The sequence below is a fragment of the Mustela lutreola genome, chromosome 6 (genome assembly GCF_030435805.1).
Source record: "Mustela lutreola isolate mMusLut2 chromosome 6, mMusLut2.pri, whole genome shotgun sequence".
NCBI lineage: Eukaryota > Metazoa > Chordata > Mammalia > Carnivora > Mustelidae > Mustela > Mustela lutreola.
Genome location: NC_081295.1, coordinates 112543458 through 112570779, shown reverse-complemented (window position 1 = coordinate 112570779; position 27322 = coordinate 112543458). Strand labels below are relative to the sequence as shown.

Below are 27322 nucleotides of genomic sequence, written 5' to 3'. Positions count from 1 at the left end.
GATTCCTATCTCACATTTAGGTCTTTCATTCATTTTGTGTTTATCTTTGTGTAGAGTGTAAGAGAAATCCAGTTTTATTCTTCTGGTTGTGGCTGTCCAATTTTCTCAGCGCCATTTATTGAAGAGACTGTCCTTTTTCCATTGAATATTCTTTCCTGTTTTGTCAAAGATTAGTGGACCAAAGAGTTGAAGGTCCATTTCTGGAAACTTATAAACTACCAGGACTGAAACAAGAAGAGGTAGAAATCTGAACAGATCAATAACCAGCAAAAAAATTCAAACAGTGATCAAAAACCTCCCCCAAAACAAGAGTCCAGGGCCAGAGGGCTTTCCAGGGGAATTCTACCAAACATATAAAGAAGAAATAATACCTATTCTATTGAAGTTGTTTAAAAAAATAGAAATAGAATAGAAATGGGAGGAAAACTCCCAAACTCATTCTATGAGGTTAGCATTACCTTGATCTCTTTTTTATAGTGTCGTTATCTGATTTTGGCTTTAGGGTAATGCTGGCCTCATAGAATCAATTAGGAAGATTTCTTTCCTCTTCTGTTTTTTTCCTATAGTTAGAGAAGACAGACTAATAACTCTTTAAATGCTTATTAGAATTCACCTGTGAAGCAGTGTAGTCCTGGACTTTTGTTTTTTGGGAGTTTCCTGATTACTGATTCAATTTCATTGCTGGTAGAAGGTTTATTCAAATTTTCTATTCCTATTTCAGTTTGGGAATGATAGGTTTCAAGGAATTTATTGATTTCTTCCAGGTTGTCCAATTTATGGCTTAATAATATTCTCTTACAATAATTTGTTCTTTTTGTGGTATCAGTTTTCATTTTTCCTCTTTCATTTGATTTTGTTTAATTGAGTCCTCTCTCTCCTCTCTCTCTCTCTCTCTCTTTTAATGAGTCTGGCTAGAGGTTTATCAATTCTGTTATCTTTTTCCAAGAAACAGCTCCTGGCTTCATTGATCTGTTCTATTGTGTTTTTAGTTTCTATTTCATGTATTTCTGCTCTAATATTTATTTATTATTTTCTTCCTTTTGTGGCTATTGGGTTTTGTTTGTTCTTTTTCTAGCTCCTTTAGGTGTAAGGTTAGTTTGTTTATTTGAAATTTCTTTTTTGCTTCTTGAGATAAGCCTGCACTGCTATAAACTTCCCTCTTTGCATTTTGCTGCATTGCAAAGATTCTGGACTGTTGTGTTTTCATTTTCATTTATCTCCATGTATTTTTTTAATTTCCTTTTTGATTTCTTGATTGACCCCTTCATTTTTCAGAAGCGTGTTATTTAACTTTCATGCATTTGTGTTTTTCCACATTTTTTCTTGTGGTTCATTTCTAGTTTTATAGCATTGTGATCAAAAAAGATACACGGTATGACTTTGATCTTTTTTAATTTGTTGAGACTTGTTTTGTGGCCTAATATGTGATCTATTTTGGAGAATGTTTCATGTGCACTTGAAAAGAATGCATTCTTCTGTTTTAGGAAGGAATGTTCTGAATATATCTGTTAGATTTATGAGGTCCAATGTGTTATTCAAAGTCCATTTCCTTGTTAATTTTCTGTTTGGATGATCTATTCATTGATATAAGTGGGGTGTTCATGTTCCTTATTATTATTGTATTATTACCAATTACTTTATTTATGTTTGTGATAAGCTGCTTTATGTATTTGGGATCTCCCATATTGGTTGCATAAATATTTACAATTGTTGTATCTCATTTGATTGTTCTTATTATGATTATATAGTATCCTTCTTTGTCTCTTATTATCTTTGTTTTAAAAGTCTAATTTGTCTGATATAAATATTGCTATCTTTCTTTTCAGTTCTGTTTGCATGATAAATGTTTTTCCCACTTTCAATCTGCACATGGTTTAGATTTGAAATGAGTTTCTTATAAGGAGACTACAGATTGGTTTTTATTTATTTTTTTTTTAATCCATTCCATCATCCTATTTCGACTGGAGCATTTAGTCCACCTACATTCAAAATAATTATTAATAGGTATGTACTTATTGCCATTTTGTTACTTGTTTTATGGTTGTTTTTGTACCTCTTCTCTGTTCCTTTCTTATCTCACTTTCTTCTCTCTCAATTTGCTGGCTTTCATTAGTGATATACATGGATTCCTTTCTTTTTATTTTTTGCATATCTATTAGTGGTTTTTGATTTTTGGTTACTATTAGGTTTGTATATAACATATTATGCATATAGCAGTCTATATTCAGTTGATGATCGTTTATTTTTGAACCCATTCTTCACTCTTTCCCCCTCACGTTTTAGGTATATGGTGTTATACTTTACATCTTTTTATTTTTTGAATTCCTTGACTGATTTTCATACATACAATTGATTTTATTGCTCTTGCATTTTCCCCTTTCCCTAATCTTACTTATGGTCTTTCCTTTCTACTCAACTCTTTTCTCCTCTACTCTCATAGGTCTGGTTTTATAGTCATGAATCCCTTTAACTTTTGTTTGTTTAGGAAACTCTATCTCTCCTTCTATTCTGAAGGGTAGCCTGGCTGGATAGTGTATTCTTGGGTGCAGGTTTTTTTTCTTTCCACACTTTGAATATATATGTCATGCTACTCTCTTCTAGCCTGCAAAGTTTCTGCTGAAAAATCAGCTGACAACCGTATAGGGTTTCCCTTGTATTCAACTGGTTTTTCTTGCTCCTTTTTGAAATTTTCTCCTTATTACTACTTTTTGCCATTTTAATTACAATGTGCCTTGGGGTTGACCTCTTTGGGTTAATTTTGCCTGGGGCTCTCTGTGTCTCCTTGATCTGGATTTGTGTTTCCGTCCCCAGATTCAGGAAATTTTCTGCTGTTATTTATTCAAATAAATTTCCTGTCCTCTTTTCTCTTGCTCCCTTTCTGTGAATACCATCATGCTTGATGATATTGAGTTTCCTAAGCCTGTTTTAATTTGTTATTATTATTATTTTTTCTCTCTCCTGTTCAGTTTGGTTGCTTTCCATTACTCTTTCCTCTAGGTCACTGATCCTTTATTGTGCTTCCTCTTGTCTACAATTTATTCCATCTAGTGTATTTTTAATTTAAGTTATGGAGTTCTTCATCTCTGATTGGTTCTTTTTTATGTTTTCCATCTCTTTCTAAAGAGTCTAACTGAGGGTTTCCACTCCTTTCTCAAGTCCAGTGAGGATCTTTATCACCATTACTTCAAATTCTTTATCAGGCATATTACTTATCTCCATTTCATTTAGGTCTCTTACTGACATTTTGAGCCTTTTTTTTTTCTTCATTTCAAACATATTCCTCTGCATCCTCACTTTGGGTATGGCTTTAATTTTATCCTCATGAAGTAAGATGCCACACTAAACTATGAAACCACTGTAATATTATAATTTTTACATTGTGCCTTTTTAGAGGACACACCTGGTATTTTTCAGCCCGCTGTTCTGGGCTCAATTCTTTTCTTGGGTGAGAAGTTAATGAGACACAGAACACAGTACTCAATGTTCAGAGGGCAAGCTCTGAGCCTGGACCCTGCACTTGCAATAACTTATTTCTCTCTCATTGCTATCTCCCCACAAATGTTCTGAATTTATTTCCATATGTGCTTAGTTCTTTAAGTCTTAGAAACAGAGCCCATTTTGCTCTCACTAGTTTTATAGGAGGGTCCAATCCCAAACTCCAGTCCCTCACTTTATTATTACAGCAGGTGCCACTCTCTTGTACTGTTGCTGGAATTCCCTGAATTTACTCCTTATTTTTCTATATTCCACCTGCTGCTGAAAATACATCTCTGATGTTCTAACTGCTGGTCTCCACTTCCCACCTCACATTTAGAGAGAATTTTCTGAAAGGTCTGTCTAGTATTACTGTGTTACAATTAATACTGCTATTATCATTGGAAGCCACCATTTACTAATATAGACTTTGATTCTTTCATTAGTCTTCAAGATATCTGAGAGAAAGAGAAACAGGATTTTTTTTTTTTTTCCATTCTTTTAGGCCCGGGTTCAGTGGAGTGTCTAGACCTGAATAAACAAATGAATATACCGGGAACTAACTACATACTAGATACTACTGCACATACTCTATATAATTATAACTAAGTAACTCTAACAACAGAATTTTTCAACTGAGGATACTGAGACATAGATTAATTAATAGCTAACAAGATAAAGTTAGCAGATCATTACAGTTAAGTAGATGAGCTAGGGTTTACAGCACATCTGTCTGATCCCCAAACCAGCTCACTCTCCACAATGCCATAATGTCTTGCTTCTGTGATTGGTTTTTCCTACTCTAGCCTATTTTGCCATAATGTCTTGCTTCTGTGATTGGTTTTTCCTACTCTAGCCTATTTTGATGATCATCACTGAGCTCTAGTTATGGCATTCTCACTGATTTTTTCACTGTTCCTAAAAGAGAACAGTTTAAACATATTTTATTGAATATATATTTACACATATACTATCTTTATCCATCTATTATGTTAGTGACCTGTATTCAGGTAATTTTAGGTTATTTTTATGGGTTTTCTCATCATTCTACCCATAAGAAAGTCAGAAGTCATGAAATTCAGAGATATCTCACTTTTTTAGGAATTTTTTTTAGGATTACCTTCTTCTCTAGGGAAACTGATAAATCTATTAACACCTGAACATTAGATATGATTTTTAAAGGAGCTTTTTATCTGAAAGGGTATTGCTAGCCATTTGTTCTCATCCAAATGACTTATGGACACAATTAGTAGTTATGTTTCAGTCCAGCAGAACATTGAAAAACCATTATAGGCTTATGAGAAATAGTCTGCAATACAAAACTATGGCTATTCTAAGGATGAATAAACAGCCTATTGTTCTTGAGTGGAAACATCAGGTAATCTGGGACCATTTAATCTAAAGTTCATCTTTTCCCAGTCTTTTCTATTCAAAACATATAAGCTTATTCAAGCTGACTTTTTATATCACATGGTTCATTTTTACTAGAACTTAATTGTAATAATCTTATTTTTTAAGGCATGACCTAGTTCTTTAAAATTCACAGGCTGAAGAAAATGGGTGAAAATAGAGAGAAGATAATATATGTGAAAATACAGTTGGAAATACATAGCTATGCCTTCACACATCTGATGGCTAATTTAAACAGTGTTGAGAAGGGAATATATTACACAGTAATTAAATAAAGAAGGTTTTAATAAGGTATCTAATTTAGAAACTTTACTATTTCTCTTTCATAATCAATGTCACAACTCACGTCCACAGGCTTGCCATCGGAAGCTCGTGCCGCAATTACAGTCTTTCCACGAAGGTCCACAGTGTCCTTTTCATCTATATGCCGGCTTGCAATTAAATTACAATCCATATAGAGTGAAATGTCCCGGGATTGAATACCAATGCCAAGTTTATGCCACTGACGATCAAACAAAGGACGGAGTTCTCGATTTTTAAAAATGTAATTCAACACATCTCCCTCAGGAGCTCGGAACATAAATTCCACCACCTTCTTTCCACCATCAACTACCATAGAAACCTGAAAAAATGCAAATTAGCATTAAATGTTTCAAAACCAGGGTTCAAAATTATTAAAGCACACAAATTAAAAGTTAGAGATGCATGTTGGTGTAATTGAGGCACTTAGTAAAATGTTTTAGATGACACCAGATTTGTTAATACAAAAGAAGAACAAATATCTAGGTATGAAAATGTTTTAAATATGGGGCATTCTGGTGAATGTAATATGTTCCTTTCTTGAGAGAACATCTGAGAAGATATATATATATATGTATATCTAAGTATATATATAAAATTTTATATGAGTAATTCAAGAATTAAATGTTACTTAATTTAAAAAGAATAAGAATAGGATCATTTATCTTAGCATGGAAACTGAGATTGACTTCTTGAAACTTTGATGATTTGCATGGTGTAGAGAAAAATGCCTTTTCATAAAGGATATACTTTTAGTTCAGTTCATCTTTCCATCATAAAATTGTGACTATATTAATAGGTTAAAAGACCAGTGGAACAAAAAACATCTCAATGGATAGGTATAGAAATAAACACAAATGTAAGATGCCAATAAATAATACTGAGGTTCATCTCCCCCCCTACCCACCACCAAACTGGAGTCTTTGCAAACTCATCTTTCTGCCCAAGTGTCATCACTTGCACAAGTATTCCTAGGTTCCTTCTCCCTGTGCCCCATTTTAGGAAGCTGTCCTTTCTATGCTCCCATAGTCCCCACTCAGCTCTGAGCCTACCTCTACCACTGCACCTGTCACACCATGGCTAAGCTATAGTATATTGTTCTCCTAGATGCCATCCTTTTAAGACCTGAGAAAGGTCTTTCTCCCTGAGAAACGAATTACTCTTTCAAAAATCTCTTCATCACTAACTAGAATATAGCATGTGTTCAATAGCTTTTAATCGATGGAATCAATATTTTATCCCACCTCTTCACCTACTCCAGACTTTCAAATGAAACCATGTATGAGTTATTTAAAAGTGATACATATCAGAAATGATAGGAGATAGAGAAGTTATTAGTGTCAATGAAGCAGTTATGAAAGAAGGGTCATTTGAATGTCTTTAGACAAGATATGAATCATATTACAGATCTCAGCAAGATCATCCTAATGATGAGAACACTTGCATTCCCCTGTCGATGATTCCTCTAAAAGGAAGACTATTCAAATACTAGATCTGCTTCCAGATTTGTGCACACCATGCCAAGATTCAGTTGGCGTAACCACGTAAGAGAAAACTAATCAGCACAACTCTTTGTTTCCTTACCTGTGGTATATTCTGCTGGTTTAAAACCTGCCACAGAAACCATCGTTCCTTTTTGGTACTTCTTCGTACTCGAAACATAGCTGCTATGGCGTACTCATCAGGAAGGCCTTTGGGAAATATCTTACTGGGGAAGGAAAACAAAGAGTTATTGTGAGAACACTGAAGATGGTGACGAAAAAAATCTAGGTATAAAGTTCTTTTTAACACAGTATTTTTTTCCCATCACAATAAAACAAAATCTCTAAAATGGAATTTTCTCTACAAAGTCACCATTATTAAACTAAATTTCACAATGACCATTACTGTACTGTCTTAAGTAATGTTGTTCATTAAAAAGCAAACGAAATGTTAATTCCTCGTCCAATCTGATCTGGCATCTTTGCTGAGAGTCACACTGAGCTGCGAGGTGCCTCAGGGATGTCTCTAGGAGTCAGCACCATGGCAGAAGACATCAAGTCCAAAATCAAGAACTACCAGACTGTCCTTTGGACAACTGCTTCCCCAATCAGAACCAGACCAGGAACTGTTAGTAGAATTACCTGAACTTCTACCGCTGAAGGAGGTGATATCTCCATGTGTGAATGGTCCTGGTGTGTTTACAGGTCCTTCTGCCCCACAGCCTAAATGTCAGCCTGGGATGACCACAGGGCAGAAGGCTCATCTCCTGGGAAGATCGGAACTGGCTCCACCTACCTCTTCTTTGTCTTCCATCCTTCTCCCAGGGTGGTGAAGGACAAACTGGATACATTGTGATCCCCACCCTGGGATCCTGAATCATGGGTGAACTAATAACTAATAATAAATCCTCATTGGAAAAGTATAAGACTATGTATGTATAAACAGCTGGATGGGCAGTCAAGAAACCAGGGTGGAAGTTTTACCTTGATCAGTAAGAATGATGGTTTTTTCCATTTTGTTTTATTAAAATAACCATATTCTTCATACCAGATGACAGAGTGAATGACTAAATAGAACAGCCTCAAGCCCCTATATGTGCTAAAATGTATCTTGTGTTCCCCTTTATTATCTATACAATTTCAAAAAAATTATTATGTAATTTTTGAACCACATAAAAATAGTATAATAGAAACTCCTGTGGGGGCACCTGGCTGGCTCAGTTGGGGAAGCATGGGAGTCTCAGTCTTGGGAGTCACATGCTGGGTATAGAGCTTACTTTAAAAAATAAACAAACAAACAAAAGCCCTCCTGTGTATCCAAATAAATAGATAGATAGGTAACAAATAATGTGGCTTTGATGTCTGCCATTTCTTTTTGGAACCACCTATAAACCTGATGGTGAGCATAGGTATAGTTGAGAGGTGATGCCAAAACATAAACTTCCAAATGACATTTTTGGAACTAGCTAGTTGCATCCAAACTCTTTTTAAAAAGGAAACCTCAACCCACACAGCAGACCCCACTCTACCCCCACATGCAGTAACTTGTGTCTCCATCTTTCTTCTAACTTCCTGCTTCCTCTACCTCACTCTCCCACCTTCACGCTCTTAAGATCATATCTTTGTTTCACGTGTTTTGGAATTCGACAGAACTATTTCCTGGAATTCTCCTTCCATTCATTGAATTGAACACATCTTCAAATAGGAGCTGCACATTACTGAAAAAAAATTTTTTTGCAAGTTTTTATTATTTTTTTTCTACACAATCTTCTCTTATCTCTTAGGAACTTGTTTCTTAGACAACCACTTAACACCTTATCCTAATGATCTATTCTACTATTCTACTTTCTGGGATATTTCCCTCATTTATTTTCCAATCCATCTATTCAACACCAATTTTTGTGTTTTTTTCTTATTACCAGGATCCTCTTTTGTTCTCTTTTTAAAAATATCCTGAACGCAGTATTTTATATCCCCGAAATAATCAATTGGATGGGTTTTTAAATGTTTTTCCTGCATCCTTGAACATCATCATTTCATCCAGGTTCGTTTTCCCTGTTTGACAGTTTAGCCTCTTTCTTCCATGCTGGGAGCTACACTCCACTTTCTGATGTTTTTTAATAATCCATATGTCATTAAGGACAAAGCACTGAACTTTGATTGCAAGCTTCATGTATGTCCGCACAGTGTTGATGAACAACTTTGCTGCATAGCATGATCACCTGGCAGATTTCACTGAAAGTCCTCCACACGTGAATGTAGAAAGATTAGTTCTCTAGGGACACTCAGTTTCTCCAAAGAAGAATCTTTCTACGTCCCACTTGGAAGAGTATTCATCTGGATGCAGGTCATAGTTCGATACAAAATTTTGCTTCATCCCTCTGTTTTTTGGCGCCGTGCCTCTTTTCTGCCTTGGCTATCCTGCTTACCTTCCACCTGAAGGCTCTCTGGCTAAATTTCTCTCAATAATAAGTCTAATAAACCTCTCACCTTCTGTCTGGTTTTATGAGGAAAAAGGAGGTACACTAGGTATACTACACACACACACACACACACACACACACACACACACATCCCTCACCAGCTTCTGCAGAGGCTGGTTCCCCCTAGTGATAAGTCTCTCAGGTGTCCACTGAAGTCAACGGACCCACCTCTCACTAGAAACCCCAGCCCAGCAGTACATAGGTTCTAACATCTTCCAACTGCTTTTTGTCTTCAAAGAATCTATTGTAATCTCCCTTTCTACAGTCAATTTTGCATTTTAGAAGGTTAAAAGTCCTTTCAAATCTTCAACCTCTCCCTCTCCAATGCCCCTTTGATCTTGGTTTACAGACATATGCATATCTTCCCCCTGCTACAAAGTAGATAAAACTTCCTCTAACCTTGCTTTTTCACTATATTGCCCTCTCATCTATCCACCAACCTTCTTACATAAATATCTTAATGTCCTCATTGTTACTACGCACTTAGTCCTTAACTGTCTTGCATTCTAAAAGCATTTCCATTCAGTTAATCCACTGGCCTCTTCTCAATCCCCATTCCCCTCAATCCTTCTTTTTTTCTTTTTCTTTTTTTTTAAGATTCTATTTATTTATTTATTTGAGAGAGAGACAGTGGGAGAGAGCATGAGCCAGGAGAAGGTCAGAGAGCGAAGCAGACTCCCCATGGAGCTGGGAGCCTGATGTGGGATTCGATCCCGGGACTCCGGGATCATGACGTGAGCTGAAGGCAGTTGTCCAACCAACTGAGCCACCCAGGCATCCCCCACACCCCAATCCTTCTTAAGTCTTTAACACTGAAGATACTCATTGATATAAACCAAAGGTCACAACCACAGGCCTATGGGGCCCACCCAGGGAATTGGAATGTAAACTTCCTGAGGTTCTTTGTCTAACCTACTCACCTTCTTGTTCCCAGCATCTAGAAAAGTGCCTGCACAAGGCACGTGCTCAATAAATATTATTAAATGAATCAATTAGCGGACTGAATTCAGATATATATTACCTAAAAAAATATACAAAACAAAAAACACATGACCCTCTCAGTCTAGCTTTGATTTTTCCATCTTGGATAGAAATATGCATCTAAGGAAATTTCACTTTCCTCCTAAGACTTTTATTGAAAACAAACAAAAACGAAAATGAAAAAAACAAAAAACAAAACAACAACCACAAAAAAACAAGGGTGACTGGATAGCTCAGTAGGTTAGGTGTTTGCCTTCTGCTCAGGTTATAATCCTGGGGTCCTAGGTTTGAGCCCTGCATGAGGCTCCCTGCTCAGATATGCATATGTCAGAGAGGAGCTTCTCTCTCCCTCTGCCACTAACCCCTGCTTATGCTCACTCTGTCAAATAAATAAATAAAATTTTAAAACACACACACACACACACACTCACAAAAAACAAACAAAACAAAACAAAGCAAAAAACACCAGAGGAAGTTAGTTAATAACAGTAACCAACACCCATCCTCATGTAGAGGTCACAGGTTTCTTTCAAGTTTATTGCCACTAGGGCACTCTACAACTGTTTGTAAAATGAATGACTGACCTAGCAAATGAAACAGATAAAGACACACTTAATTTTGATAGAATTCTTTAATATTTCATAAAACTAAATATAATTATTTTTAATAATTCATAATCAAATTCAAAATTGAAAATATATCTCATGAAAGGTTCTTTCTGTGACAAAAATAAACTTAAACATTATTAATATTGTTAATATATAATAAATACAGTCTTAAAATAATACACTGAAATAAATTTAGTTATGTTTACTGAAAAACTGATTTTTTTCTTAGTCTAAGTTTATAATGGATACAAATCCTTATAATTACTATCTTTTCCTTTCAGTAATTCTTGCTCTACTTTCAAACCCAAAAATGATTTTACTTGCTGAATTATAATTTTGAGGAAAAATTCCTCTATTTTAAAAACAATACATTACAAAATAGATCAGCTCTTGTAGACTATTCTTTTTTATACCACGCAAGCACACTTAATGTGACACAGAATAATTTCTCTGGGTCTTGCCAAAGTTTCTATTATAAAAGATGCCATATTGGATTACTGGTCTGATACCGGAGAGATATAATGACAGCTTGTTATGTGTAAGATACCCATGCTTGAATATTTTTTGAATGGAGTGTAATTTCCTATGAGAAATTCTATCCATTGCTTATTCAGCAATATTCCCATTAAGAAAAACATTTTTGATCCTTACTTGCCAAATAATTCATATATATATGAAATGTATATAATATATATTATGAAATACATATAATATATAGGTATATATATTATAGGGCTAAAAATCATCATTGGGATATTTTCTACCTTCTCTCCATTTCATACACATTGTATGTATTTCAATGCTGTAAGTGGCAAATTCATCCACATAAATTAATACTAACCTATATATGAAGAACTCAAAGTTTAGTGAAAATTAAGTGTAATTAATCCTTTATTTCCCATTGTCTACTTTTCTTCACATTAATGAAAGTCATCTAAATATCCATGGATAGGTAAGAGAAGAAATAATACCAAATTCACAAAATATTCAATCTAAAAATCAATTTATTTAATGTTACTAAGTAAAAGTCACTGAGAGTCAAACTAAAGTCATTCCAAATTGCTCAAAGGTGCCAAAGGAAATTTGCTGCTTGCAGAGTCCTCTTTACACTAGCCCCTGAGAGCACTAGTTCTAGATACAATCTGGAGTGTCTCTGAAGCCTCATAATTCACATATTTTAGACTCCTTTGAACTTGTAATTTATTTCAGTGTTGAAAAAAATCTAAAATATAGTTTTTGCCCACTCTCTGATGTTCTCTATGTATAGCAGCCCTCTGTTCAATCATAAAATGGAAAGAAACACTATTAAACTCTACGGGAAGTGGCAGAGAATCAAAAGTAGGGCTCCTTATAGTGACTAGCTATGGCCAAAGGCAATGTCCAGATCTGAGAACCAGTGAGATTTGACCCCACAAAAATCTGATTTCATAAAGATGTTAACATTATAGTACTTCCCTCTCAGTGTTAAAATTAAGAGAGATTTTTAAATTTTCTTCTTTATAGTTTCACTACTTCCTCAATTTTTACAATGAGCATAAATTATATTATCACTTTTAAAACAACACTACTATCTTTCAGGTTAGGAAAAAATAATCCTGTTGTTTAAAGTGAATTATAAATTAACCTGATATTCTTCAAGGTCATAGATGAGGGAGAATTAACAATAACAAATATTAATCCTGTTGTTTAAAGTGAATTATAAATTAACCTGATATTCTTCAAGGTCATAGATGAGGGAGAATTAACAATAACAAATATTGGGGCACCTGAGTAGCCCTGTGGGTTAAGCCTCTGATCTTCAGCTCAGGTCCTGAGATCTCAGGGTCCTGGGATTGAGCCCCGAATTGGGCTATCTGCTCAACAGGGAGCCTGCTTTCCCCTCTCTCTCTGCCTCCCTCTCTGCCTACTTGTGATCTCTGTCTGTCAAATAAATAAATTTTAAAAAATCTTTTAAAAAAACAATAACAAATATTATTTTTTCCATTAGGGGAGGTTAAAAAGTCATAGAAGTCTATAACTCCCAATCTAAAGCCTTCAGAATGGTTCAGTCATGAAGAAGTAGGGTGAGATGAAAGAAACCTCAAATGAAAATACACTTTAACCAATATTTTCTCCATATACTTCAAACAGAATATCTAATTACAAAGTCCTAGTACCTGTACTTATGAAGTTGGATACAAATGAACATCTTATTAAACATGAAGGAATTCACTGTATAGGAATTTAAGAATGGGCCGTATTTGTCTACATAGCTTACTTCCCACAGTCTCTAAATTTTTCTCACTTGATTAATGAAAATCTTTGGTCATAATTTATTTAAAATCTTTAAGAAATATAAGTAAAATGATGATGTCTAAAACATATCTGCAATACAGGAAAGATCCTCGCATGAGATGGAAGAAACATTTAATCATTCTGTGTATGTGTAATTGTTATTAAATAGGATTGTACTTCCACTGTCTTTTGTATACATGGTATGAATGCAGAGACTATGTTAGCTGACAAGCCCAAACACCTAAAATTCTACTACTAGAACTTTCTTTCTCTCTGAAAAACACTTGTGTTTATAAAACATAAGCTCTGTTACCGCTAAAATAGTCCCAGGAATCTGGTCACATGATACTAACAAATTGTCTAATAATTAATTCTCTCACCTTGGAAAGAACAGAACAGAGATCTATGAGATTGTGATAAAGCAAGGAAGTTAAGAGAAAAGAAACGAAGAGGGAGGAATAAATCCAGAGCAGGAAATGCTCCTTAGTTAGAAGACTGAAATGTCATTGTTCTGATCCCTGGGTAACACAAACATCATCTTAAAGCACTGGCAGTTAGAGAGCAAAGTTTAATAGAAAGGTGATGCCAAAGGGGAGATGGAACCAAGATAGACCTTGACTGTTTTCCTTGCCTGTGCTGTCAACTCATGTGCTTAATCTCTACTGGGCATCTCCACTTGGATATTAAAGGCATCTCTAATTAAATAACTGAAATTGAACTTTGTCAACACATCCCTTCACCAGAATCCCACATCTCCATAAAAGGTGTGGCCATTTACCCACATTCTCCAGCCTAAAAGTCATTCTTGAATCTTACCTTTCCTTTATTTTCCTCCAACACAAACAACCGTGAGCAAGTCTTACTGTTTCTACCACCAAAACAGACCAGAACTCTGTCTACTTCTCTTCAGCTCCACTGTCACTCACTAGTCCAAACTGCCAGTCTCTCCTCAGGACTCCTGTGATGGTTTTGTTCTCCCTCTTTCCCCTCCATTACAGGCTAGCCCTGTGGGATGCACTTTTCAAATGTAAATCAGACCTCATCCCTCCCTTACTTATAGCCTTCCTGCAGTATCCTATGGTTCCTGGAATAAGATGTGCACATCTTTGATCATGGCTCACAAGGTTTTATCTGTTCTGACCCCTGCCCTCTCTCACAGGTCATCTCCTATTCCAGTTTCTGTGTGGAACCCAGACTCCAGGCACAATGACCTGAACTTTGGTCCTTGAGCACACTAGTCTCATTGGGGTCTTGGGCCTTTGTACGTCTTGTTTTCTCAAAACACAGGATGGCCATTCCCAGAAGTCCTCACTTAAATGGCTTCTCCTCACTATTCAGGTCTTAGCTCTGTTTCACTTCTTCTGGAAGGTTGATAGCTGTTCTCACTTCAGTTACTACCTCCCATATTACCTTGTTTTATTATCTTCATAGACTTATAACTACCCAAGTATTTCTTTTTAATGTATTGGTTTACACATGTATTACCTGTCTACAACCCCTAGAATGTGATTTCCATGAAAATAGGGGATCTGCCAGACGTATTGCTCTAAATCAACCATTAGACTAGTATCTTGCTTATAGGAAGCACAAATAAAAGTTTGTTCCATTCTTAGAAAATCCATCATAATACCTATGGCCAGTCCTGGCATGTGTACATGGTATTTGCATAATGCTTTAAAGTTAAGACCTTTAAGACTATGCCATATGAGGGGCGCCTGGGTGGCTCAGTGGGTTAAGCCGCTGCCTTCGGCTCAGGTCATGATCTCAGGGTCCTGGGATCGAGTCCCGCATCGGGCTCTCTGCTCAGCAGGGAGCCTGCTTCCTCCTCTCTCTCTCTGCCTGCCTCTCTGCCTACTTGTAATCTCTCTCTGTCAAATAAATAAATAAATAAATAAATAAATAAAAAGACTATGCCATATGACATTCAGCAGGAAAACAGAAGGAAAAAAAATCAAGCTCTATATGATTTAAAGCAGGTTAATCAGTTTGACACAAAATGAGTCCAAGAACAAATACAATCAGTGTTCTTACTTTCAAAAAGAAATTTTAAATCTCTACAAGTTATAGCAAAATAGATCTCCTGCCCCAAGAATATTTCACCAAAAGTGTCCTTCAGCAGAAGTCTTTCAGTGTTTGGAAATGACACCACACATAAGAGTTTCCTGTAGTTCTACAGTCCTAAAGCTGAAGGGAACCTTTAGAGTGATTTAGATCAACCATCTCATAAATGAGAAATTAAAGCCACAAAAGTTAAATAACTGGCCCCACCATCATCTGCCACACAGAGGTCAGGATGGAACTTGAACTCGGGACTTCTAATTCCCAGGGTCAATTTTTTCCAGTATATCAAGTTGCTTGCATCCTCCAGGTTAAGAATAAAATTTCCCTCATCATTACTGACCTGACTTAAAAGTAATGTTATGTGACTACAGGGAAGGGAAAAAAAAAACACTTTTCTGAATACTAGAAGAGATGGGGGAATATAAATAAATATCAAATATCAGTAACAACAAATGAATAGTTAAAATGTTTACAATCATGAAATATTAACAACAACAATAAATCATACTTGGGGCTCAGAGCAAAGTATTCATCATGACATTTTCATATCTTAGGTAACCAGAGGCCATAGAGGGAAGATTATTACAGTTCTCTCCCTTAATTATATTTTGAGCACAGATTAGGAAATATTGAAACCACACAGTAATATCTTTAAAAGACGGCTATGATCTGTTGGGTTTTAAGAAAGATACCCATGCTACAGAAGTGATAATCAATCAGGAGTATTTTCTCTATATTCCTTAGAGATTATTTCTTAGAAAAATTGGATTTCTCAAACATTTCTTTAAAAAGTGCAATTTTGGGGAAGTAGTAAAAATTATAAGAACAGCATATATACTAATAATTACACAATGTGAAGAAAAGCATGACATGTTCTCATAAAAAAGTACCTTGGTGTTTATCCTACTGGTGAGAAAATACATTGTTATTTTAATATCTTAGGAAGAACACCAATAGAATAGTAACCTGACTAAAAAGATGAACGATCCCTTAAAAAGTGAAAATAATGACCAGAAATGTGACTATTTCAAATAATTATAGAAGAAGTACCTTTGGCACTGACCCTATATTAATTCTTCCCCGGCATGGGGAGCAGTATAAGCTTCTATCCTGTTCATCCCCTGAGGTGTGAAATCAATGTCAACCAGAGCTATACACAAAGTTAACTTAATAAAGTTGAAGTGTCTGGTCTCTCAGGGACAGAAGGATGTCAGCTGAACAAATCACAGGCATTCCTGTCTGCCCAGTTAATGAGAAACCAATAAGAGCTACCTTAAATGGATAAACTCTGCTTTTTCATACTCCCTTCTAGATGGGGAGCACTGCAAGCATGAAAAATCATAAAACAAAAAATAATTCACTCTTTTATAGTACGTGCAAATATTTATTGATAAAGTTGTTTTATGGGGAGATGGAATCAGGGAGTGGATCTCATTTAGTTTCCATGAGTAGGCCCTGGTGGTTTGTTGTCAAGAAAAATAAAGACCATAATGAAGCTCATAAATTTCTTTACTTCTTTGTATATTAAGTAATTGGTAATTTCATTGTACAGCAAGTTCAAGTTGATGTATTTGTTCAGTACTCCTAGAAGGACCATAGTTTTAATGTGGCAAGTGACATCTCTGTCTCATGTACGGAAAAAGTAAAGGACAAAAACCAAACTGCAGAATAAAAAGGGATAGAGGCAGAAAAAAATGTGACTGCCAGTTTCTTTTTTGTTCTTTTACCTAATTAAATAACAAGGAATGTGAGGCAAGAAGTGAAAGGTTAAAAAAAAAAAAAAAAAAGGAAATACAGAGAGTAACAAACTTTCGTAGTTTCAGTGCTCACAAACTGAAAAGAGAACATAATTATTCTAGAGAAATTTCATTTCATTTCCAAAATCAAGCATGGTACATATTTGGATAGCAAAGTGCTTAAAAAATTAAGCACAGTTTCCGAGATAATTCTTCTACTAGCTCTTAGCACAAGGCTTGAAACAAAGCCTCCCCCCCTTTTTTTTAAAGTGCTATTTTGGTAGAGATGAAGTGAGTTTTCCAGATCATATTTAGCAAGACCAACATTTATTTACTTTTTTGCTTTTAAAATGAAATGGCTAAATGGAAAAAAGATCTATTTTTAAATATCAAGAACTGGCTTCCAAATTAATTCTTCCACTCTAAATAAGCATGAGGCAGAGTTTATGAAGAACTTCCGTATTTACAAGTATCAATGGGGCCTTTAACTTGCTGAATATCTTCCAGGAAGAGAAATATGATACAAGTTACATTTCCTGAGAGTGAAGTGAGAGATGCTTGGAGTTTATAGTAAGTCATTTCTTTCCCAGCTGACACCCACCATCACCTGTCACGTTACAAGCAATTTGGCTAGCAGGGCCTGGAAGGTTTGTCTGAAATGTCTTCCCCCCAAGCCAGCTGGTGATGTGTGAGTTCCACAGACACAGACTCTGAAATCTTAGCCTTTCTGTGCTTTCTAGCTAGGGGGATTCAGAAAGATAGATTGTTGATGGGAAAACAAAGCTTAGATGCCTCTCTGATAATCATGTGTCTGTTATGATTAGCACTCGTTCATCCTGACGTCGTAAATAACTACCCATTGAAAACAAGCCCTTCTACTATATAACACCCAGATAACGAAAATCAAGGATGGACCAGAGAAGCCACTCTTAAGAAAGGCTTGGAAGGCTAATTTTTTTTTTTTTTCAGGTGTTTCCACCCAAAAAAGAACATAAATCCTGGGTCAAACCCCATGCTAAGGCAGTCCTCTGAGAACTGAAGTGTGCTTCCTGGGTCTGGGGGCTTGGCCTCGGCCTCAGGATCATTTGACCTGAAAGCTGTCATTTTCCCAGGGGCTTATTTTCAGCATATTTGTCTGCTTCTTTCTAGAATGTAATGCTATTGCTCTCACACCTTCACTTTATTTTAAGCAGCTTTACTGAGGGGTAACTGACATACTGTGGTTTCTCTTCAGACCGTCGAATCTTTCACCTTTCACTTCATTTTTAAATAAAGTTCAAACCCCTTAACCTGGCATTTAAGTCTGTTCAGAAGAGCACCTCAGCCTCCATTTTCAGCCTCCTCCACCCCAGAAACTCTTGCCACCTGTGTTCACTACCACACAGGATTTCTCACCATTCTTCAAACTGCACTGACCTTTAAATGATACCCCAGCTACTGCACACTGGCCCCCTGGGTCACCTGGCAAATCTGTACTTATCCTTCAAGCCTCTACCTTACACATCCTCTGGGAAGCTTTCCCTAGTTCCCTCAAAATGGCTTCCTCTGTTCGCCTCTTCATGTTTGTCATCGTCATCTGTGCATACATCTAAATATTGCTACTATATTCCATAACAGCTAATTATTAACTAACATACCTATCTTCCCAGACAGAAATAACTCAATGCCAGGCACCATGTCTTTATTTATCTTTAAATCCTCAGTCCCTGGCATGTAATGAGTCTTCCATGTCATTAGGGAATCAAATGAAATACTTTGTTAGAATTTCTTCTCTCACTGCATTCAAAGCTGAACTGAGAAATAATAGGGACAGTATATCATAAAATGTTTATTCTGTATATATCATGAACAAAGGGAATTTTTTCAAAAGATTTTATTTATTTATTTGACAGAGAGAGAGAAAGGGAAAGAGCACAAGCAGGGGGAGCAGCAGGCAGAGGGAGAGGAAGAAGCAGGGAGCATGATATGGGGCTCAATCCCAGAACCCTGAGATCATGACCTGAGCAGAAGGCAGACACCTAACCAACTGAGCTTCCCAGGGGCCTGAAAAGGGAATTATAGATTCTTATTATGGGTAAATTAGAAGAGAGATAGAAATGTAAAGATAATAGAGAGGAATGTCTAGTTCATATCTATGAGCCTTTGAGTATCATAGAAAAAAGAATGCCAAGAGTTGATTAGATTACATTTTTAAATACACCAAGCAGCCCTGTGCCTTGGGCATGGCCTTGAGGTCCAGAGGACAGTTACAGAGAGGATCACTGAACTCATACCTTCATCCTCCAGAGCATATACACACACCTCCCACTCAGCTATAAGCCACAGAGCAACTCTGGTACCTGAGGGCTGAGGATGAGGAGCCATGAACAGGGGTTGTCTAGGGCCCATGAAGCAGCATTTTCATGGAGAGGACTCCCAGGAAAAGTAAGGGTGACTTGCCTGATCAAGGAAATTAGAATACAAGGACAAGAGTGTACTTTCTTTAGAACATGAGCACACGTGCAACACTCTTGGGGCTCCCCAAAATAACAAGAGCTGTTTTTAAGAGAGGGCTGAAGTTCTACAGTTGTACAGGTAGAAAGGTAGAAAGAAATCATCACAATTTAACACTGATGTTACTATGACATCTTTTGAACCTAATACTAATGAGACCCGGAAACATTTAGATTATCTGAGCCAGAATGAGTTCAGCATTACATGAAAAGTATACTGAACCATACAAAAGGAAGGAATTTTGCTTATGGACATCAGTGACAACTGTGTTTAGAAGGTAGTGTGGGTACTAAACTTTCCAGGAGATATAACATTCAAATCAGGAAAAATGACAGGCAGAAATATGACAAGTAGAGAGAAACAGGTACAGAAAGGCAGTGTAGAGAAATACTACAGGGGCATTTGAGACAGGACAGTGGCCATCAGTAACTCTGAAAGAAATTTCCATAGTGTTCAAGAAGGCTGGTAAGATAGGAGGGGGTTAAGGGATGTGTGAGGAAGTTAAAGTCGTCAGTAACATTATTCCTCTGGGAAGTTTGGGAGTAAAAGGGATTGTCCAAGGAAGATGTTTCTAGAACAGAAAAGGATTAAGTATATATTTGTAGACTAAGAGGCCAGGATACTGTGGAGAGGAACACTGAAAACAGAAGAGCAAAGGGGATCATGAGTGGATCAAGGTATTAGAGGAGGCTGGCAAGGAGAAGATTAAGAGCACAAGTGAAGGGGTTAAAACAGAAGGGTAGCCACTACAGAGGACAGCTGAGGCAGGGAAATTCTGAAGTAGAGAGAAGAAGTCGAGCTGGCTCAAATATGAGGAATAGCTTTGGTGCAAAACATCTGGTCAATTCAATCTCATATTCAACCAACCAGATGTTAATCCTACACAGCACAACCACGTGTGTCCGTATTAATTGAAATTTTCACTGAACTTGTGATTACTTCTTAATTACATGGATATAGCCATGGTGAGAGGAATTATTAAAGTCAATTATTTTAATATATTACTTTTAGCTTAGAATTATAAAAATTTCACCTAGTCTGGAACACATGTATTTTAGGAAATGTAAGTGTTAATTAAAATGAGGTAACAGACAAGGTATACCAAGCTTCTGTGAGTCACATAAAATAACATGAGCGGCTTTTGGCTACCTTGCTTATTTTCTGATTATCCTTCATGGTTAAATTGAAGGAACTGAGATGATGATAAATTAATAGTTTATTAGCTAACACAATCATTCTTCCTTGATTGACATTCATCACTGAAATTAAAATTGTATTCCACTATCTGAGTCTGTGTTTGAGAATGGAGTTTAGCCTATCCAGTGCTATTCTACCAAACAAAGAGTCTGACAAATCTACAAAAAACCTGTCAAGTTCTTATGAAGTTCTTAAGCACCAGTATAACAAAACATCATGCCTTACCATAGTCAATTCTCTGGCTAATTTACAAATTTAAGATCATGCTTAAATTTAGGTTTACAGCCATTCTAAAGGCAATACATTTGCAACCACCTAAGGTTAAAAGCTTATTAGTCCTTGCAGCATTTATATGGGTCAAATAAGATTAACGATAATTTGAAGTCTATGCCTATATGCTTTCTTTCTTTTCTATACTCTGAAAACCTGCAATGCACACTCCACAGATACATACTTAGAACCCCACCCAAGCAAAACCTCTATCTCTTACCATATTTGATTTATTGGGTAAAAAGATGAAGGAAGAGGAAAGAAAAATCAAATACATAATCTAATTGTAGATTAATCAATGCCTGTCAAGTTGGCCCAAGTAATTACCAAAACAGAACACCTTAATTTTATTATTTTATGTTGACATGATGACATTTGCATTATTATGACTCCTAAGTAGTATATTTAACTGGCACCTCACTATCTCAAGGTAACTGGCATAAGAACATTTTAAGATAAGATAATTTCATATAATTAATCATAATAAAGTAGGAAATAAGCCCTAAATACATGCTGTATAACATTGTACCTATAGTTGATAACAATAATATATAGTACACTAAATAATGTATTAAGAGGGTAGATCTCATGTTAAATGTTCTTTCTGAAATAAATGAAAGAAAACAAAACAAAACAAAAATAAAATATGTATGGATATTGTAGAATCTTTACACATGTGATCAATTACTGATACTCCTTACCATTCTCCAAACACTACTGGATTATATGAACTTGATGGAGAAAAATCACAACTTATTAAAATTTGATGATAATATTAAATGTTTCCAAAACTGATAAATGGAAATATTAAACTAATAACGTTTCATATTATATTACATTTTAGTAGCCATTTCTATACAAAGCTCTTTGTTACTGGAATATATCAGTATACCTAAATGTTTCAGAAAAAAATAACAGATTCGTGATTGGTTCTTGTGATGGGGATATAAATATTTCCATGCATTCTTAAAAATTTGCATAATCATCCTCTTAAAATTGTGTTCTATCTAATATATGTAATTTGGCTATATTATATGAGTTAAAGAACTCACTAATTGTGAACCTATCAGGCTTTTCTTTTCATCTTAAGAATGTATGACTTGCAATCAGAGAAAGACAGTTATCATATTATCTCCTGATATGAGGAAGTAGAGAGGCACTGTGGGGGGCTCAGGGGGCTGGAAAAGAATCAATGAAACAAGATGGGATTGGGAGGGAAACAAACCATAAGAGACTCTTAACCTCACAAAACAAACTGAGGGTTGCGGGGGGCAGGGGTGGGGGCGGGGTTAGGGAGAGGGTGGTGGGGTTATGGACATTGGGGAAGGTATGTGCTATGGTGAGTGCTGTGAAGTATGTAAACCTGGTGATTCACAGACCTGTACTCCCTGGGGCTAATAATACATTATATGTTAATTTTAAAAATTAAAAAAAAAATAAAAAAAGATTGTATGACTTGTATGATTGTATGACTTATGATTGTAAGCTTCTGCCTTCGGCTCAGGACATGATCCCAAGGTCCTGGGATCCAGCTCCACATCAGGCTCCCTGCTCAATGGGAAGCCTGCTTCTTCCACTCCTGCTCCCCCTGCTTGTGTTCCCTCTCTCACTGTGTCTCTCTCTGTCAAATAAATAATTAAAATCTTAAAAATAAAACAACAAAACAAACAAACAAACAAACAAAACTTATGACTTAGGGACACCTGGGTGGCTCAGTGGTTACGTGTCTGCCTTCAGTTCAGGCATGATCCCAGGATCCTGGGATCAAGTGCCACAATGGCTCCTTGCTCAGTAGGGAGCCTGCTTCTCCCTCTCCTTGCTACTCCCCCTGCTTGTGCTTTCTCTTTCTCTGTCTCTCTTTGATTAATAAATAAATAAGTTCCTTAAAAATATATTTTAAAAAAAGAATGTATGACTTAATAATCCACCTCACACTTGGTGTGACAAACTATAATTAAGGAAATACAGTGATGACATAAGAATTATGTGTAAGTGTCATTCAATCTCATAAAAACAGCTGGACAACTTTTTAATTAAGTCACTTTTCCTTACATGGGAAGCTTCTTCTCTAAGAAATGGTAAGATGGCCCATATGAAAACCTAAGGGACGCATAAATAGTCATTCTCTATAGTTTAATGGAATTGTGAAGTAATCCTCCTGGAATTAGAAGCTTAAGCATCAGAGTTCTTAACATCATTTTGAGCCACAGGGTCTAACTGGTTTTGAGAACCTGGAGAGGTCCCAAAGAAGAACAATAAAAATGAAAGACAGGTTAGAAAACCAAACCTTCAGAAGACATGAACAGACATTTCTGCAAAGAAGACATTCATATGGCCAACAGACACATGAAAAAGTGCTCAACATCATTTGGCATCAGGGAAATACAAATCAAACCCACAATGAGATACAACCTCACACCAGTCAGAATGGCTAAAATTAACAAGTCAGGAAAGGACAGATGCTGGTGAGGATGCAGAGAAACACTGTTGGTGGGAATACAAACTAGTGTAGTCACTCTGGAAAACAGTATGAAGCTTCCTCAAAACGTTGAAAATAGAGCTACCCTATGACCCAGCAATTGCACTACTTGGTATTTACCCCAAAGATACAAACATAGTGATGCAAAGCAGCATCTGCACCCGAATGTTTATAGCAGCAATGTCCACAATAGCCAAACTATGGAAAGAACCCAGATGTCCATCAACAGATGAATGGATAAAGAAGATGTGGTACACACACACACACACACACACCCCAATACTATGCAGTCATCAAAAAAGTCTTGCCATTAGCAACAACTTGGATGGACCGAAAGGGTATTGTGCTAAGTGAAATAAGTCAATAAGAGAAAGACAACTATCATATGATCTCACTGATATGAGGAATTTGAGAAACAAGATAAAAGGATCATAGGGGAAGGGAGGGACAAGTGAAACAAGATGAAACTGAGAGGCAGATAAACCATAAGAGACTCTTAATCTTGGGAAACAACCAGAGGATTGCTGGAGGGGAGGGAGTGGAAGGGATGGGCTTGCTGGGTGGTGGACCCTGGGGAGGGTATATGCTCCCTGTGAATTGTGTAAGGCTGATGAATCACAGACCTGTGCCCCTGAAACAAATAATACGTTACATGTTTAAAAAAAAAAAAGAAGAAAGAAAGAAAGAAAGAAAGAAAGAAAGAAAGAAAGAAAGAAAGAAAGAAAGAAGAACAAACCAGCCCTTACGAGGGAAAGATTGAAAATCAGCCCTGTGTGGAATGCTAAAGGAAGTTTAGCCTTTCTAAGAGAAGGGGTGGTGGCACTGAGTTCCATGGCCGATGCCTGATGACAGAAGGCAACACGTTTCAGTTTCTTTGGTCAACCCAAGAGAGAAGTGCAGTTTTTCCTTGTATCATCTGTCTCTCCAGCAGGTTCCAGAAGGCAAGACTAGATGTACATTCTTTCACTATTATAATCCCAGAGCCTCGTAAAGTGCCCAGTCCATAGTGAGCTCACTAAATGCTTGTTGAATAAAAAGAGACAGTTCTAGTGACACCTGGGTAGCTCAGTCAGTGAAGCATCTGCCTTTGGCTTAGGTCATGATCCTGGGGTCCTGGAATCAAGTCCCGCATCAGGCTCCTCACTCAGCAGGGAGCCTGCTTCTCCCTCTGCCTGCCTCTCTCTTTCTCTCTCTGACAAATAAATAAATAAAATCTTAAAAAAAAAAAAAAAAAAGGCAGCTCTATAGTACCCTGGACTCACTACAGTGACTACTGAATGTCACCTCTTATTCACCCTTTAGCAGTACAGAAACATTTCAGGAACCTCTCATATAGCTTATATAGTAAGCTACAGCTTTTATTTGTAATTGCTACAAGCCTTTAGTTGAAAACACAAAACTTAATGACAAAATCTTTACATGATAACATCTAATGCTGCTGAAGATATTGGGTATTATACAGAATAGAAGGGGAAACAAGGATAAAACAGAATTAGAAGTATGTATCAAGATGTCTAGAAATGAACTAGTAATTCCACGGTGAAAAATTAATCTTACGGAAATAATTCTAAACACAGAGAAAAACAACTTTCCTGCATGTTGTGGCATTATTTATAATGATAAAAATCTGGAGGTAATGTAAAGGTCTATGTAGAAAAGACATGAGCATGGGGTGAATCTTTCAACACTAGCACAGACAAGGTATGGATCATGATACAATACACAAAGCAGCTTTCCCCATATTTGGGATTATTTCCAAGGGAACTGTTAAGGTTCAGAGAACTTCAACAACTCCTCAGAAACTACCCATCTTACAAATATATAATTTGGCATTTCCTACTTGTGAAGGGTTATTATATTTTTTTTAAAAAACATAAAATGCAAATGAAAATAGCTTCTAATAGCTCTTTTTTTCCCTGTGTAAAGCTGTAAAACTAAATAGCCCCTGCTTCCAGAAAGCAACCACCAATTTAATGAAAGAGAGGGACAGAGAGAGAAGATTTCTCTTCACTGGAGATTTATTTGCCAAAAAAGCTAAGGGGACCATATCTGTCCATTACACCACTATGTCTAGCTATGCTATCCAAGCTCATAAAATCTTATTAAAGTTAATTGGTGTTGATTATCTTTTCACACATAGTGTAATTTCCCCTTCATTCTTAGGAACTGTTTCAGTTGCAAAAGACACCAGCCCACGGGAACCATCCTCAATCAGAGAGACTACAGACTAGAAACATGTAAAAGCTCTCCCATCTCCCCTCTTTTGGCTAACAGGTCACAACATTCTAATCTGCTGAACTTAATATGGCCTCAAAATCCTCAACACAGTATTTTGGAAAGCCACTAGCCCTCAGTTACAAAACCTAAGGAATAAGGCTCTTTACTGTCCTTGAATTCAATAATAAATAAGGAAATTTTGTTTCCCTGCTACATTTGAAATCAAATGATTTCCCCATTGGCCAGTCAAAAAACAGAGTTTTGCCCCTTTAGAATCAACAATATGTGGGAATTCAACATTTATCAGCTCATAAAATATTCAACTACTAAGACATTTGTATTTCATTGACACATTTTTATTTAAAACATGTTTCTATAGAAGCAACTAAAAAAAAGGTAAAAACTACACTACACCAAGAAAATAAGGTGCTCCGTAGTATATGCACGTTTTGTGTACATTTTCTCTCAAAATTTCACCACTTTGCCTGGGTAATTGCCAAAACACTATTTAAAGATAATCAGAGTATAATCATCTGGGATACAGCTCTCAACATATATGTAAATAATGAACTATTTCTTTTGCACAACCAGGGATACTTGGAGATACAAAAAGACAAGGAAACCTCCTCTAAAAGATAATTCAAAAAAACTAGGTAGTATGCCACCCGGAATCTCTTAACCAATACTTTCGTTTGCTATCCCAAGGGCTACTGAAGAAATGGATACAAATTTAAAACAAAACCAAACATACAAATTCCCCTGAGATGTTCTTTGAGCCTGTGTCACCGTTAAGTGTATAGTAATGTGTATCTGTAGGGTCCCTGTAAGAGTCGCCCTTGGGATTCCCCTGTTAAGTCAGGCTCAAGGTGCTGAGGGTGCCGAAAAGGAACTGACCAACACGCTTATTAAATCTCTCCCCTCATGAATCTCAGCTGGAAGATGACAGAACTATAAAAATCATTTCAGGCACAGAAAGAATCCTCATTTTCCATATAAAATAGCATCTGCCTTTCCCATATTGATTTTGCAAGGCAGCTTATTTACAAACACATAAATAGCTGCAACTTTACTCCAGTCTCATTGAAAAATCAAAATGGCATCACGCAAGAGAAGCCTCCTAGCATACTTGGCTCAGTGAGTGAAATGTAAATGGAGATGAGCCAAGCTACTTGACACTGGCTAGTCAGCTTAACCAGATACCCTCCAGTTTCCTGTAGTAGAAGTACCAGGGTTCTGCTCTGCAAAGCCAGGGAATTTACTTTCATTGATAGCCCAGGGATCACTCCACGATTTAGAGCTAAAGGTCGGAAACTAAGTGTCAGACTGGCTGATATCTATTCTCATGCATATTCAAAGAGGAACAGCACTGCCTAAATGAGGCAGCAAGATTTCCAGTGTAACTACCTAAAATTAGCTAAATCTTCTTATATTCAGTTCCAGTAAATTTTAAAGTTTTCCCTCCAATCCTTTAGCCACCTGGACAGAACTCAGGCTCAGTGGGAAACTTTAAACAGGAGTTTAAATTGTCAGAAAGAAGGCAGGAGAAAAAATGCGCCTTAATTTTTGAACAGAATTTATTGCCTTTCTTAAATTCTTCAATTAAAATTATCTACTACTAGTTTAAAAAAATCTAAATCTCTCTCTCTATGATACATATGAGATACGTATTGACTTTCCTTTACTGGATATGAATTCCCAAACACAGACCTGCTATATACCCTGAGGGTTTAATGCCTGCCTATGAAGCCGCCTAGAAACTGCCCACAGCAGCACAGCCCTGTGCGGTCCTATCTGCTGAAATGCCTCACCTGACGATCACCCATTCTATCCCCCGACAGCAGATGACTCTCTTCTTTAA

General features: G+C 36.6%; 1 protein-coding gene and 1 pseudogene across 4 annotated transcripts in view; one reads left to right on the top strand and one right to left on the bottom strand.

The window, feature by feature from the left end:
- The window catches only part of COL19A1 (collagen type XIX alpha 1 chain), a 323109-nt gene that overhangs the window by 273855 nt on the left and 21932 nt on the right, over positions 1 to 27322 (bottom strand). For all 4 annotated transcript variants that reach the window (XM_059178371.1, XM_059178370.1, XM_059178372.1 and 1 more), the window contains exons 5-6: positions 6769 to 6892; positions 5231 to 5506 (exon numbers count right to left, since the gene is read on the bottom strand). In XM_059178371.1, the coding sequence (XP_059034354.1) occupies positions 5231 to 5506; positions 6769 to 6892 (400 nt within the window). The remainder of the gene's footprint in view (positions 1 to 5230; positions 5507 to 6768; positions 6893 to 27322) is intronic.
- On the top strand, positions 7207 to 7521 carry LOC131833278 (cytochrome c oxidase subunit 6B1-like; annotated as a pseudogene).